At 45.9% G+C, this 12112-nt stretch overlaps 2 protein-coding genes across 3 annotated transcripts; both read right to left on the minus strand.

The window, feature by feature from the left end:
• Positions 1 to 3884: 3884 nt before the first annotated feature.
• Positions 3885 to 4520, minus strand: LOC117582291. Of its 2 annotated transcripts, none has more exons than XM_034269931.1 (2): positions 4356 to 4520; positions 3885 to 4293 (listed from the first exon to the last, which is right to left on the minus strand). In XM_034269931.1, exons 1-2 carry the CDS (start codon positions 4420 to 4422, stop codon positions 4169 to 4171), a joined length of 192 nt encoding a protein of 63 aa, XP_034125822.1. In that variant the 5' UTR covers positions 4423 to 4520; the 3' UTR covers positions 3885 to 4168. The 2 variants fall into 2 exon arrangements, with proteins under 2 accessions (XP_034125822.1, XP_034125830.1); XM_034269939.1 differs by having other exon boundaries at positions 3885 to 4315; positions 4356 to 4423.
• A 4458-nt stretch (positions 4521 to 8978) lies between these two features.
• LOC117587659 (actin-57B) lies at positions 8979 to 10902 on the minus strand. Its single transcript, XM_034278588.1, has 2 exons — positions 10749 to 10902; positions 8979 to 10176 (listed from the first exon to the last, which is right to left on the minus strand). The coding sequence occupies exons 1-2, from the start codon at positions 10786 to 10788 to the stop codon at positions 9086 to 9088; spliced, it is 1131 nt and encodes a 376-aa protein (XP_034134479.1). The 5' UTR covers positions 10789 to 10902; the 3' UTR covers positions 8979 to 9085.
• Positions 10903 to 12112: the final 1210 nt, after the last annotated feature.

Here is a 12112-nt window from a genome sequence, read left to right on the forward strand (position 1 = left end):
ATTTTGCATTCTTCTGAGAGCTGACATTACAATTATTCTCAGACTTGTCGATTTGAACCTGTTGGCAACACGGAAGCCAGCTTAAGTGCACTTATAATACTTCCAAATACGTTTAATAAGCAATTTTGGTACCTCTTTCTTTGACTACCAATCAACCGTGGCTGCTGGCTGTCTACATCTGGAAAAGAACCATAAACAAAGTTAATCTCCTCATCTGTTTCCGTTCAGCTAAGAAATGGTTCAATTTTCGACAGCATCCCATTCCCAAATTGCTCCACTACAAAATAATCTGTAAAAGTTTAAACCTTGAGCAGGGATTATGACCCTACGGGGTCTCGCTATAAATTGGCCAAATGTTTGCTACAATTGACGCGACCTTTTCTTTGCTCGAGTCAAATGAAAATGATCTTCGGCAGAGACCAACCCCCAGGGATAGAGGCTATTGAATGGATGGGCCAGAGCCAGAGCCAGAGCCAGAGGAGTTCAAGTCGTCAAATAATCTCGATATTAGTCGGGGGCAAAGGAAATGTTGCATAAAATGTGAAGAGACGGCGAAGAAGTCGTCCAGAGGGAGCACAATGGGAGAGAAGGAATCTCGTATTGTGCCCGGACACGGCGGCAGACAGGAGTGCAGGAAAGGAAATGTCGGCAGAATGCTGAATTCTAAAGGATGTGTGAGCCAAAGGATTTGCACCGAACTCAAGTGGTGGTAGGAGAGAGAGAGAGAGAGAGAGAGAGAAAGAGCGAGAGCGAGAGAGAACTAGATCGAGATTCTGAGGGTGAGTCCTTTTGTAGTGGGCCGCCTGCGGAGCTAAATGCTATATTGATATCTCGTAATTTGTGCCATAATTACTTTTTAATAATTTCGCACAGGGCTCTGGGCTCGCGGCAGGATGTCGCATTGTGTGTATAATGGCCTCAAATTTAATAATAAAACGCCGTCAAGCTCTGTCTGAATCGGCGGGATTCGGGTTGGAATTTGATTACACTTACCAGTCGCCATGTCCTGCCCGATCCTGTGCGAGGTCAGAGAAAAATTCCCTGCACAAATACAAACACACCATAATAATGAACGAATTGCGCGACTTAACGGATTTGTCACAGTCAAAGAACGCTGGGCGCTGGGTGGATTCACCAACACCGACAGCGACTCAACCTTGCCTTAGAGAGCCAGTGGCAGAGGGAGAGTCAGAGTCTGCATCGGCACTGTCAAAAGAAGCTTTCATAAAACTCATATGCAATGGCCTTTTGTGGCTGTCCTTTGTGTGGAAGGTATCCGAGTGGACGAGTGGAAGGACCTGCACCGCTTTATACTCTTTCCCGTTGTGACACATAACAGCCATGGGGAAACTGTATGCTGGTAGATCTCTGAACTTCTATCTTGAACACTGGACTACAACTATGTGGGATCCAATAGATAATTCTCCTTCAAAATGTGCCTCGAATAATGTTCGCATAGAGTATTCCATGAGCCGTGTTGCCCTGTTCGCATTTCATCTTGTTTCTATCAACGAAAATTCAATAAGTTGAAGTAGATCTTTTATTTGTGCAAGTGTTTGGCCAAGGAGAAGAGGGTTGGTTGGGGTAAGCCTCCCGCCCATCCACAATTCGGGCCAAAATGTCCTTGTGTGTGTGCGGGTGTGGCTGTGTGCTCATGGAATTTCACTCAGTGTGCAAATGCAGCGCGTCACTCTGCGGGCTATAAATATATGAAATTTATCAAGTGGCCTTTTGAGATTCGTATTTGTGGCTCTACGAAATTGAGAGACGAGTGCTTGTGCCTCCTAGCAGTATTTGCTATCGGCTCAGTGGAATTTCACCTTGTCCTGTCCATGTATACCATACCAGGAGTCTACCAAACAAAATTGAGCTCAAATTTGATGAGCAAAATGCACTCCAAAACGTCCAACACAATGGGTAACGAAAATCAATTTCGTCCTCGACACTCGAGCGCATTAAAATGGTAACAGTTACGCAAAACAAGAGAGCAAGTGGTCGCCAGGAAGCGGTTCGTGCGGTGGTGCGGGTTGTGGCTTGCGGGTGGCGGATCTCTTGAAGAACTGGCAACATTTTCGATGTCTCAAAAGCGACGTGAACGCGGGGCCGTAATGAGCGGCCGTTGATGAACTTTCGCGATGCTGAATACAGCGGTAATTAAACAAGTTAAATCCGCTCAACAGACGCTCAGAAAATACTTCTACTCGCAGAGGGCCCTCTGTCCTGCCTCGGTCCTTCGTCTTGCATTCAGGCAGGGCTCTGTTGACAGTCGCATTTTCGTGTTCATTTCATTTGGCAACTGGCTGCAGCAGCTCTGCGTTCGTTAGTAGTACTTAAAAAATTATTTCGCATTTAATTCATTTCATCAAAAGTTGTCAGCGAAATAATTACGCAGATTGTCTGGCTGCTGTGGGTGGGATTCAATGGATGACTGCCAGAGGAGTGCCGTGTCCCTAATGAGCGCCATTTTGTGGCAAAAAAGAGAGTGTGACAGAAATAGAGAGAGAAAGAGAGCGAAGGGGCATTGAGGCGGATCAGTAATTGCAGTAATTTGTGACCACTTGAGGAGAAATCACTATGGGAGCCTGAGTATCGGGTGGCACCCGACTGATGCCTGATCCCTGATCGTTTAAAAATAAATTGCCAACATACCGCAACATGCCATCGCAAAACGAAAACATTTCCGACAGGATATCTATCGTAAGTATGTTGGCGACAACCGGGAAACACGATACTTTTGTGTCGATTGCCGATCCAGCAGCTCCTGCTAAGCATTTCAAAGCGAGCCGACACCCAATCTCCTCCAGCTGAGACTCCTCAAGAGTGAAGCGAAGAAATGTCCTTTCCTTTCAATTTCTGGCCTGCCCGACTGCCTGCCTGACTTCAATGAGGCTAAGCCGTGCCTTATTTATCGCTCGCTGATCGTTCGGCCAAACAGCTGATCCCACTCTCAGTGGATGTCCTCTCTGGGCTGGGCTGTGATTAAAGAAAGAGCAGTGGCCCCGTGGTTTTTGTTTACCGATTTTAGCCATAATGGTTTCATGCCTGATTTGCCTTGATGCCTCGCCTCGCCTCTGCCCCTTGGCCCTTGGCCCTTGGCCAGTTCAGGTAGCACGCTCTGGCAGCTGCTGCTGGCTAGCCAATTGTGTTCTCATTAGCCAATGGTCTGGCTGCTGAGTGTTGTGACATTTTTCTTTTTTCTTATATACGAGTGTATGTATTTTTTGTTGTCTTTAAACGAGATATGTACATACTTTTTATATTACGCGCTCCTATCTGATCTTTCTTTATTGTAATTTGAACATGGTCTGTAGATAAGATTTGGTTATTTAAATGGTCGAATCAATTCAATTTACACTTTAATTCGCCAACAGGCATTCTCTCAAGCTCCGTTCAACATGATCGATGGCTATATAATCGCATTTCAGGCTGTTAACCAAGCTCGGGCACGGCCCTAACTACTATAATAATAAATTAGGGAAACAAACAAATATATCAAAATGAGCTGGAAGTGAACAAAAACAGTGAAAAAAGAAATACTATTAAATTAAGTTAATCAAATGTATGCGCTGTGAATTGAAGCAGCTGCCGAGTTAGTTCGGGCTCGGCTCGGCTCGGCTCTATTTGCATTTCCACCTTGCTGACACCCGCCCCGCAACCACAGGCTCATAAATTATATTAATAAAAAGGCCAATAACAACAACTGGCAGTGAGCGAGGGGGGCAGGGACGGAGAAATCCATGTGTGTCATTGCTGTTAAACTTTGTTTGCATTTTGTTTATTAAACGACGCGGAAACCCAGCTACAGACCGCCAGCGTGCTTCGGAGCTGCTCGAATTACGTGCTGGAAACTACCGGGTCACAGCTGACTGAGAATTTTCTACCCCTTTTGCTTGGGTTCGCATGGGTTTAGTTTAGTTGTACGACTATTTGATTTTAATTAAATTTCCGCAACTTTGTCACAATTTGTTTGCGTTCTTCGAGCCCGAACCCTTCAGCTCTCTTCGCGTGAGGCTCTGGTCGATTGCTTTGTTTGCTTTGCTCGAGGATCTTGGATGGGAATGTGAAAAGTTGTACCATTAATTGTCAGCCAAACACCTTGGCAGGTGTCTCTGGTTATGGGCGGGTGAGCTTTGTTGTGACGTATGTGGCCCCAGTGGCTGGAGCTCCTTTATACACCCGAATCGTATCTACGGCTCAAGCGCCGGCGTTCGGTCTGGCCCATCTCGTCCTCCGAATCTCGAATGTACTCTAGACTCTTCAGCACTTGTGGCGAGCGTGCCAGATGAGTTCGCTCTGAAAAGTGGGATCTACAAATCTATAGGGAGATGGGGGAATATCTTTATCGAAGTAATTACCCAACTCGTCAGCAATTGCCAAAATTGTTGCCAGTGGTCGGCCATTCTCGTCTACAACGTTCGGCATCCTGGGAAAATTTTGGGTTATTTTTGTTGTGTGTACTATTTTGTACTATTTCCGAATGAATTGAAAAGTGTTTTTTTGTCAAGGGCATGTGGACATGTGATCTGTTCTGCTTTGTCAAGGCAAGGCCTGCCTAGGATTGAATTTCGATGTTCGATACTATGATTTGGTGACTGGCGACTGCCAGCTCCGTCTGCTCATTGTGTGTGTGCCAATTATTACGCCTGATTTAATAAGCTCAATGGGTCTCTTAACTGCTCTAAGTGGCTGCTAATCGTTTCGGGGTTCCGAAGAAAAGTGAAAAGGAAAATGCGAAAATGGAAATAAAATTGTTGTGCGCGTTGCGACTGTGACGGGGAAAGCACATCAAACGAAATTGATGACAATTGAAGCTCTCCTTACCAACCAAGGAGTCGACTCCTCCACCTCCACCTCCATCTCCAGCACCATTTCCATTCTTCTGCTTTGGCACAGAAGACAGCTGAAGTCTGTCGAAGGATGCGCCATTGACGCTAAACTGAACGGAAGCAGGAAACGCGCCGCAAATTGCAAAGTTTGAGCAGCACTTTTGCTCTCTCTGTCTCTCTTTCGCTGTGGAAATTAATTTTATTTTCGGTTTTTATGCCTTGGCGGGAAATTGAGAGCAATTTTCATTGCACTTTTCCCATTTCCCCCCATGATTATAATAAATGCGAATTTCCTCGGCCATTTCCTTGGCATTTTGGATGACGCTTTTGATTTGAAGGCGTGACCAGTCACTGCCATGCCAGCCTCAGCCCTTTGTTTAATACCCTGTCCCACATTCATGAACTCATATTTCGATGAGCGGAGCCATTTTTTTGTCGAGGATTTCGTTTTATTTATTCTCGCTTTCTGCATGAGCAGCTTCAAGGACACGACCGAAAATTCAAGTGCACGGCACTTGAAATAACAGAGAAATAACAGCGAAAGAAAGGACTAGACAGAGGACAACCCACACTGGACACAAGAGTGGACAGAGTGGACAGAGCGGACAGCGTAACAAAGGCAGTGTGAAACTGTCATTTGTGTGCGAGAGCGGAGAAAGAGAGTCTAGCCCATATGTGCATATGTATAATACCTTCTATGGGGTTAAATCAGGCGCATAATTATCATTGCCCTGGGCTCACGTGTGAGCGGACTTAGGCCTGGGACATGTGAAAAGGTGAAAGGTCGAGGGGATAAGCGATTCGGCTGGGTGTTTGAGTGTGGGATTTTGACGGCAGAACAGAGCAGGCTGGAGTGGAGTGGAGTGGAGTAGAGTGCAGGGCACTCTGAATGGCTTATTCAAATTGCTAAAGACACGCATTATTTGTGCTAATTTGTGGGCAATTTCCTAATAGATACACGTACTTTTCGCACATAATTCCAATACCATACAATCCGAAAGTGTTTTGGGCAAGCTGCTTAAACTATTCACAGACCCCAGCTAAGGATTCACAGATCTCACAGAGGAAAGAACTGCCGCTGAAGACGTGCTCAGAGTACTCTACTAATACCTACTTCAAATGCGTTCCAGTTCCAGGACGAAAGCGTTTCCAAAGGTAGCGGAGAGGTCTCTGGGGGCGAAAGGGAACACGCGCAGGTCAGAGCCACCCCAGTCCGGGGTGAGCTAACAGGGCATTTGATGGAACCAAGTCTATTAGAGTCAATTAGCGAGCGATTATAATGACTGGGCATCCCTCTGTGTCAGTCAGCCCCCCTCTACGGAACGGAGCGCGGCGAGCCCTGCTGCATCGCTTTAAAGTCATTGAAAAATTTGCACATAAATTGCGTAAAGTGCGGATTTTTTTATATTGTGTTTTTTGTTCTGCCCTAACACGTTTACACAGGCTCGTCCTTGTCCTTGATGATGCTGGTTCGGGTTCGGGTTCTGGTCCTGTATCCTGCCTGCCGCACCCTTTAGCCTGTTCGCACACAAATGGCAATCACCCCCAATACACACACACATACAATGCCCTGCTCCTGCCCCTGCCCAGGGGTGGTGGTGCATGCACATACCCGTGTGTGCGTGTCGCAGTTGGTTGAGTTTCCTCGGCTTTTTATTTGGTCAGCGAAAGCGCACACATTGTCAGCCCAATTTCACACAAAAAATGCAATCAAATGTGACGCTTTTCATTATTCTTGCGATTTATATTTTCAGCCAGTCAAGTGGGAGAGCGAATGGGAATGGGAACGGGAACGGGAACGGGCAACGGTCCGGTCCTGTGAGGAGGAATGGGAATGTCAAAAATTGAAATCAATCAAATTAAATTGCCTTGTTCGATGGAGATTTTTACCCGGTTCAATTTGCCTTTGCAATTCGGATTAATTGGGATAAAACTAAAAAAGTATTTGTTGCACAAACCCTTGACAATAAATGATGCTGCATAAAAGAGATAATGAAACCGTCAAGAGGGTAGTTTGCATCATAGTGTAAATGTGTACCAAGTGATATTAAATATATCGAGAGTATGCATGTCCAAAAGTTATGAAGCTATCTTCAGAGTATTCCTTATGCCTTATGAAGTATATCTCAAGGCTGGCATAAAATAGAAACAGGCAAAGGAATGTAAAGGGAATATTCTAATAAAGAGCATGAGTTCACATACCAATTCCGAACAAATAATTGTATTCCAAACCAATGAAACAATAAGGCATGTACTTACTACCTATTCAAGAGCCTAAAATTAAGAAGAGTTTTACAATCTCAGAGCTTCCAACACTTTACGCTTCAATGAACTCGAAAGTTTTAGGCTGTACGGAGTATTTTTGGTGGCATTGCCAGGCTTCATCGATAATAATTGAAGTGAAAACAATGTGTGTGCTCTGGGGTGTGTTCTCTGTCTCCATACAGGCATATCCCGATGTGTGTGTGTTTCTGTGAGCGAGTGTGTCGTTAAGCTCCTTGAGGAACTTGATGCCCTCATTGTTGGTTGGCAGTCGGAGCAGCTATACTAATTGACCATATGGGTCGTTTTGTGTGGCACTCTTGAAATCGTATATATGTGTATGGTCGTTAGAGGTGGAGATTGAGAGGTTACTACGGTTATATGCCGGTTCGAGTCGATATTTGTGCACTTTATTATGAATTTTAAATCGAATTTGTATGGAAATTAAGAACTGAAAATTGCATTATGACGACGACATTGTGTGCGTGTTTATTTTTGTTTTTGTGCAAATTGATTAGTGGGCTAAGCCTTCTCCGGGGGTTGGTATCGCCAATCCCGCCCTGAATCTGGTCTGGTCTGGTCTGGTCTGGTTATGGTCTTGGAACTCGTCTGAGCCGTGTTTGTTGTTGTTGTGCAGTGCTCTGTAAATTGATTCGCTTGAGAAAGTGATTTGCGGTCGGGGCAAGTCTGCGCTGCGCCCATTTTTGTCCATCTCATTAGCGTCATCTACTGCCCTGCTACTCTGCTCCTCTGCTGCATTGCTGCACTGCTGCTGGCTAAGTGCCAGAGATTCGCGCCCATTAATTACCCATTTGAAGATAGATGCAACTGCAGAGCAGACGAAAGCGTGTACAAATTTCATTCATAATGCAGTTCGAGTTCTAATTAAACGGCCCAACGCAATCTTGACTAATTGTCTTGGCAATGCCCGGCGAGTCCATTTGTCTCTGCGCGTTCCTGTTCCCTGTTTTGTTGTGTGTTTCCCCCGCCGTTTCCGTTTTCTCGGAAAGAAATGCATTGCTGGTAATCGGATTGACATTGGCAATTTGTTTTGTTATGCCATGCCGCCTTTTGATCATCCTCATCCCCAAACCAATCCCTGGCTACCGCCGCCTTGCGTCATCAGCGTTTTCGGCCTATCGAGTTTCCCCATAGCATAAACACAATTCAGTATTCTTCTCCCGCTTTGGAATTTGTTGTTTGTGTTGGCCTAAAAATAGTTGAAATCGTTTTGAAATCCCACGAAAACACAAGAGATGTTCAGGAAATATTTTTGGCATTTGAAAAGCTTTCGTGGCAGGAATGTTCGAAATATGAAACGACGCCCCTAGCTGGAGGCTTAAAATAGATGCCAGGAAATGCTACGCACACAGATGATCGTTTGGAAGCTTTTGCGGGATCAGATCAGGGGGATAGTGTATGTATTGCTATTCTGGATATGTTGGATTTGGATAACTGCCCGCCCTTGTTCTACATTTTTCTTTCCAAATATCCATGGTTTTTAGAAAAAATTAAATCTAAAAAATCGTTTTTATTTATAAATAATTATAAATTGTTTTAATTAATATTACAATCATGAGATTATTTTACATTTCGTAGACAATAGACCCCATCCGCTCTACTGAGGGGAAGATGTTAGTTCTATACAAAATAGATGAGGTGTCGGTTCATTCGGTAAAACAATCAAATGGCGATCAACATTGATGGAAACACGCGAGCGAGAAACAATTGGATGGGGATCGGTGTTCGGGTGCATAGATTGATTGATTCATTGATTGAATTGATTGATGTTGTTCAGTCAGTACAAAAGAGTATTCTGGAACCAAGGATGACACATTGGTAAACTAATGACATTCAAAAACAAATGGGTGGGCATCTCTGATGGCGTTGGTGGTGTAGCACCTGCGCCACACAGCCAAAAGACCACAAGAAGCAGCCAAAGGCTATGATGGCGCAAGCGCCGAGGGTTGAGATGTGGGGGTGTGTTGGGCAACTGCTTAGAAGCACTTGCGGTGGACAATGCCGGGGCCGGACTCGTCGTATTCCTCCTTGGAAATCCACATCTGCTGGAAGGTAGACAGGGAAGCCAGGATGGAGCCACCGATCCAGACGGAGTATTTGCGCTCTGGGGGAGCGATGATCTTGATCTTGATGGTGGATGGGGCCAGGGAGGTGATCTCCTTCTGCATACGATCGGCAATACCGGGGTACATGGTGGTGCCACCGGACATGACAATGTTGGCGTACAGGTCCTTACGGATATCCACATCGCACTTCATGATCGAGTTGTAGACGGTCTCGTGGATGCCGCAAGACTCCATTCCCAAGAATGAAGGCTGGAACAGGGACTCTGGGCAGCGGAAACGCTCGTTGCCGATGGTGATCACCTGACCGTCGGGAAGCTCATAAGACTTCTCCAGGGAGGTGGAGGCGGCAGCGGTGGCCATCTCCTGCTCGAAGTCCAGGGCGACGTAGCACAGCTTCTCCTTGATGTCGCGAACGATTTCACGCTCAGCGGTGGTGGTGAAAGAGTAGCCACGCTCGGTGAGGATCTTCATCAGGTAGTCGGTCAAGTCGCGACCAGCCAGATCCAGACGGAGGATGGCATGGGGCAGAGCATAACCCTCATAGATGGGGACGGTGTGGGAGACACCATCACCGGAATCCAGAACGATACCGGTGGTACGGCCGGAGGCGTACAGGGAGAGCACAGCCTGGATGGCGACATACATGGCTGGGGAGTTGAAGGTCTCAAACATGATCTGGGTCATCTTCTCGCGGTTAGCCTTGGGGTTGAGGGGGGCCTCAGTCAGCAGGACTGGGTGCTCCTCTGGGGCCACACGCAGCTCGTTGTAGAAGGTGTGATGCCAGATCTTCTCCATATCATCCCAGTTGGTGATGATACCGTGCTCAATGGGGTACTTCAGGGTGAGGATACCTCTCTTGGACTGGGCCTCATCACCGACATACGAGTCCTTCTGTCCCATACCGACCATCACACCCTGGTGGCGTGGACGACCGACGATGGAGGGGAAGACGGCACGGGGTGCGTCATCACCGGCGAAACCGGCCTTGCACATGCCGGAGCCTGAAGGATAACAAGAGTGACAAACGGTCCATTAGTTGGATATTCTTCAGTTGTGCGGGTCTCAAACGGAACGGACAGTATGGGAATGCCTAGGATTTCCCTCTGTGAGGTGACATTGCGGAAGAGACTATGCAGTATAGTGAGGGATCTTTTAGAAAGATTGAATGGGGAAATACAATTTCCAAAGATTTCTATGTATGTATCTCTAGGGGCCATTTTGATTGGCAAATTAATATTTTCAATTACTGCTATGCAGGCAACGAAACTATCTAATTTTTTGTGCGGATCGGGGAAATTATTTTGAATATCAAATATTTGTTTGAATTCCTTGGGAATTTATGTTGTTGGGAGGGAATAGTTTTGGGAAGTTTGGGAATTCCCGAAGGTTTCTTTTCATATCATAATGTGTTGAAGATTCCACTTTGGATATTTCACATTTTGAAGATCTTTCACTTTTGCTTTCGATCACTTTTTGCACTGAACAACTAATATATCCTTGTGAATTTATTCCGTTTGAATTCTAAGTTATAATCCGTTTGATATCTCCTGGTATATGGTATGGGGATACGCACCATTGTCTACGACCAAAGCAGCAACCTCATCGTCACACATTTTGTTTGAGTTTGGTTTGTTTTACGGGACCACGGGTGAATTTAAATCAAGAATTACGACAATGTGTACTCTTTGGAATACAACTGACTGACTAAAGTATCGCCGCGTTGGTACTCGGATTTTATACCGCCACCGAAATGTCTTTTCGTCCAAGAGGAATACGGCGGCGCGCAGCACCCGGCACCCTCTCGATGCCCCCCTCAGTCGTTGCGGTAGCAGCACCAGCAGCAGCGCCAGCAACGGCAGCCACAGCCCCATACACCCATACAGTTGCACCACATATCCACCGCACACAAGAGATATGCTGCCGCTGGCCTACCTTCGTCCGACGCGCCTAAAAATAGATCCTTCAGCATAGCGCCCCCCGCTTTGGATAAAAGTAGCGTGACAGAGCGAGAGGGCACCATAAACGGGGAGCAGTTCGGCATGATCGAGCATGCATGCAGATCGCTATCGGCTATCGGCATCGGCTGGGGATCGGCGTCGTGTTGGAGGAGAGAGCGAGAGAGAGAGAGAGAAATTCGTGGTCCAAAAGTGCCGTATAAGGCAAGGCGGCGCCTCCAGTACTGGCTCTCGCTCTCTCGACGTCTATGGCTATGGATCTCTTGCCCTCGCTGTCGATCTCTCTCTCTCTTCCTTTCCTGCTATGCGGGTGTGTGCGCTGAGAGAGGATTGTTTTTTTGGGTCGGTGGGGGATGGGATTCTATTTTGCCGCCGTTCGTTTCTTCTTCGTTGTTTTCATAACTTTCGTGTTTCTGTGATGTCGTAATAAATTCATTTTCTATTTTCGATATATTTGTATGTACATACATTGTACTACATCGCATCGCATCGCTATATGTATTCGCCCAGTCTTTGCACCTTCCCATCCATCGATTTTTGTAAATTCAATGTGAATTCCTTCCACTTCTATTTTTGGTCATATTGCTCACTGCTCTCCCGTTTTGCCCGCGACCCATGCATGCATGCAGGTACTTGTAATGAGCATTAATTAAACTAATTGTTTATTTACAAATAATGTTGTGTGCATCAGTGGCATGCAGTGTCTGCTCTTGGTGCAGCAACAGGGGTTACCGTTACATGTCAGCTTTGCAGGGTTCCCATTTAAATTGGATTTCCTATGGTCTATTCATAGATCAAGACAACTAAGTGGGGCATGTTTACATTTTATGGCACAATCTGTGCCTACGGACGACGTTCTATATTACCCCTTTTCCTCTCTCTGTCTTTTAGCTACATAAATATGTAGTATCTCTGCATGTATTTTTGCCCTAGTATACATATATTGTATAGAATATCTGGTTTACTATGAAGGTACAAATGT

Source organism: Drosophila guanche, unplaced genomic scaffold (genome assembly GCF_900245975.1).
Source record: "Drosophila guanche unplaced genomic scaffold, DGUA_6, whole genome shotgun sequence".
Lineage (NCBI taxonomy): Eukaryota > Metazoa > Arthropoda > Insecta > Diptera > Drosophilidae > Drosophila > Drosophila guanche.

Coding starts and splice junctions, on each gene's coding strand:
- LOC117587659 (XM_034278588.1), bottom strand. CDS start 10,788: ATGTGTGACGATGAGGTTGCTGCTTTGGTCGTAGACAATG. Junction 10,177..10,748: donor TGCTTTGGTCGTAGACAATG/GTGCGTATCCCC, acceptor GTTATCCTTCAG/GCTCCGGCATGTGCAAGGCC.
- LOC117582291 (XM_034269931.1), bottom strand. CDS start 4,422: ATGCCGAACGTTGTAGACGAGAATGGCCGACCACTGGCAACAATTTTG. Junction 4,294..4,355: donor GGCAATTGCTGACGAGTTGG/GTAATTACTTCG, acceptor CCCACTTTTCAG/AGCGAACTCATCTGGCACGC.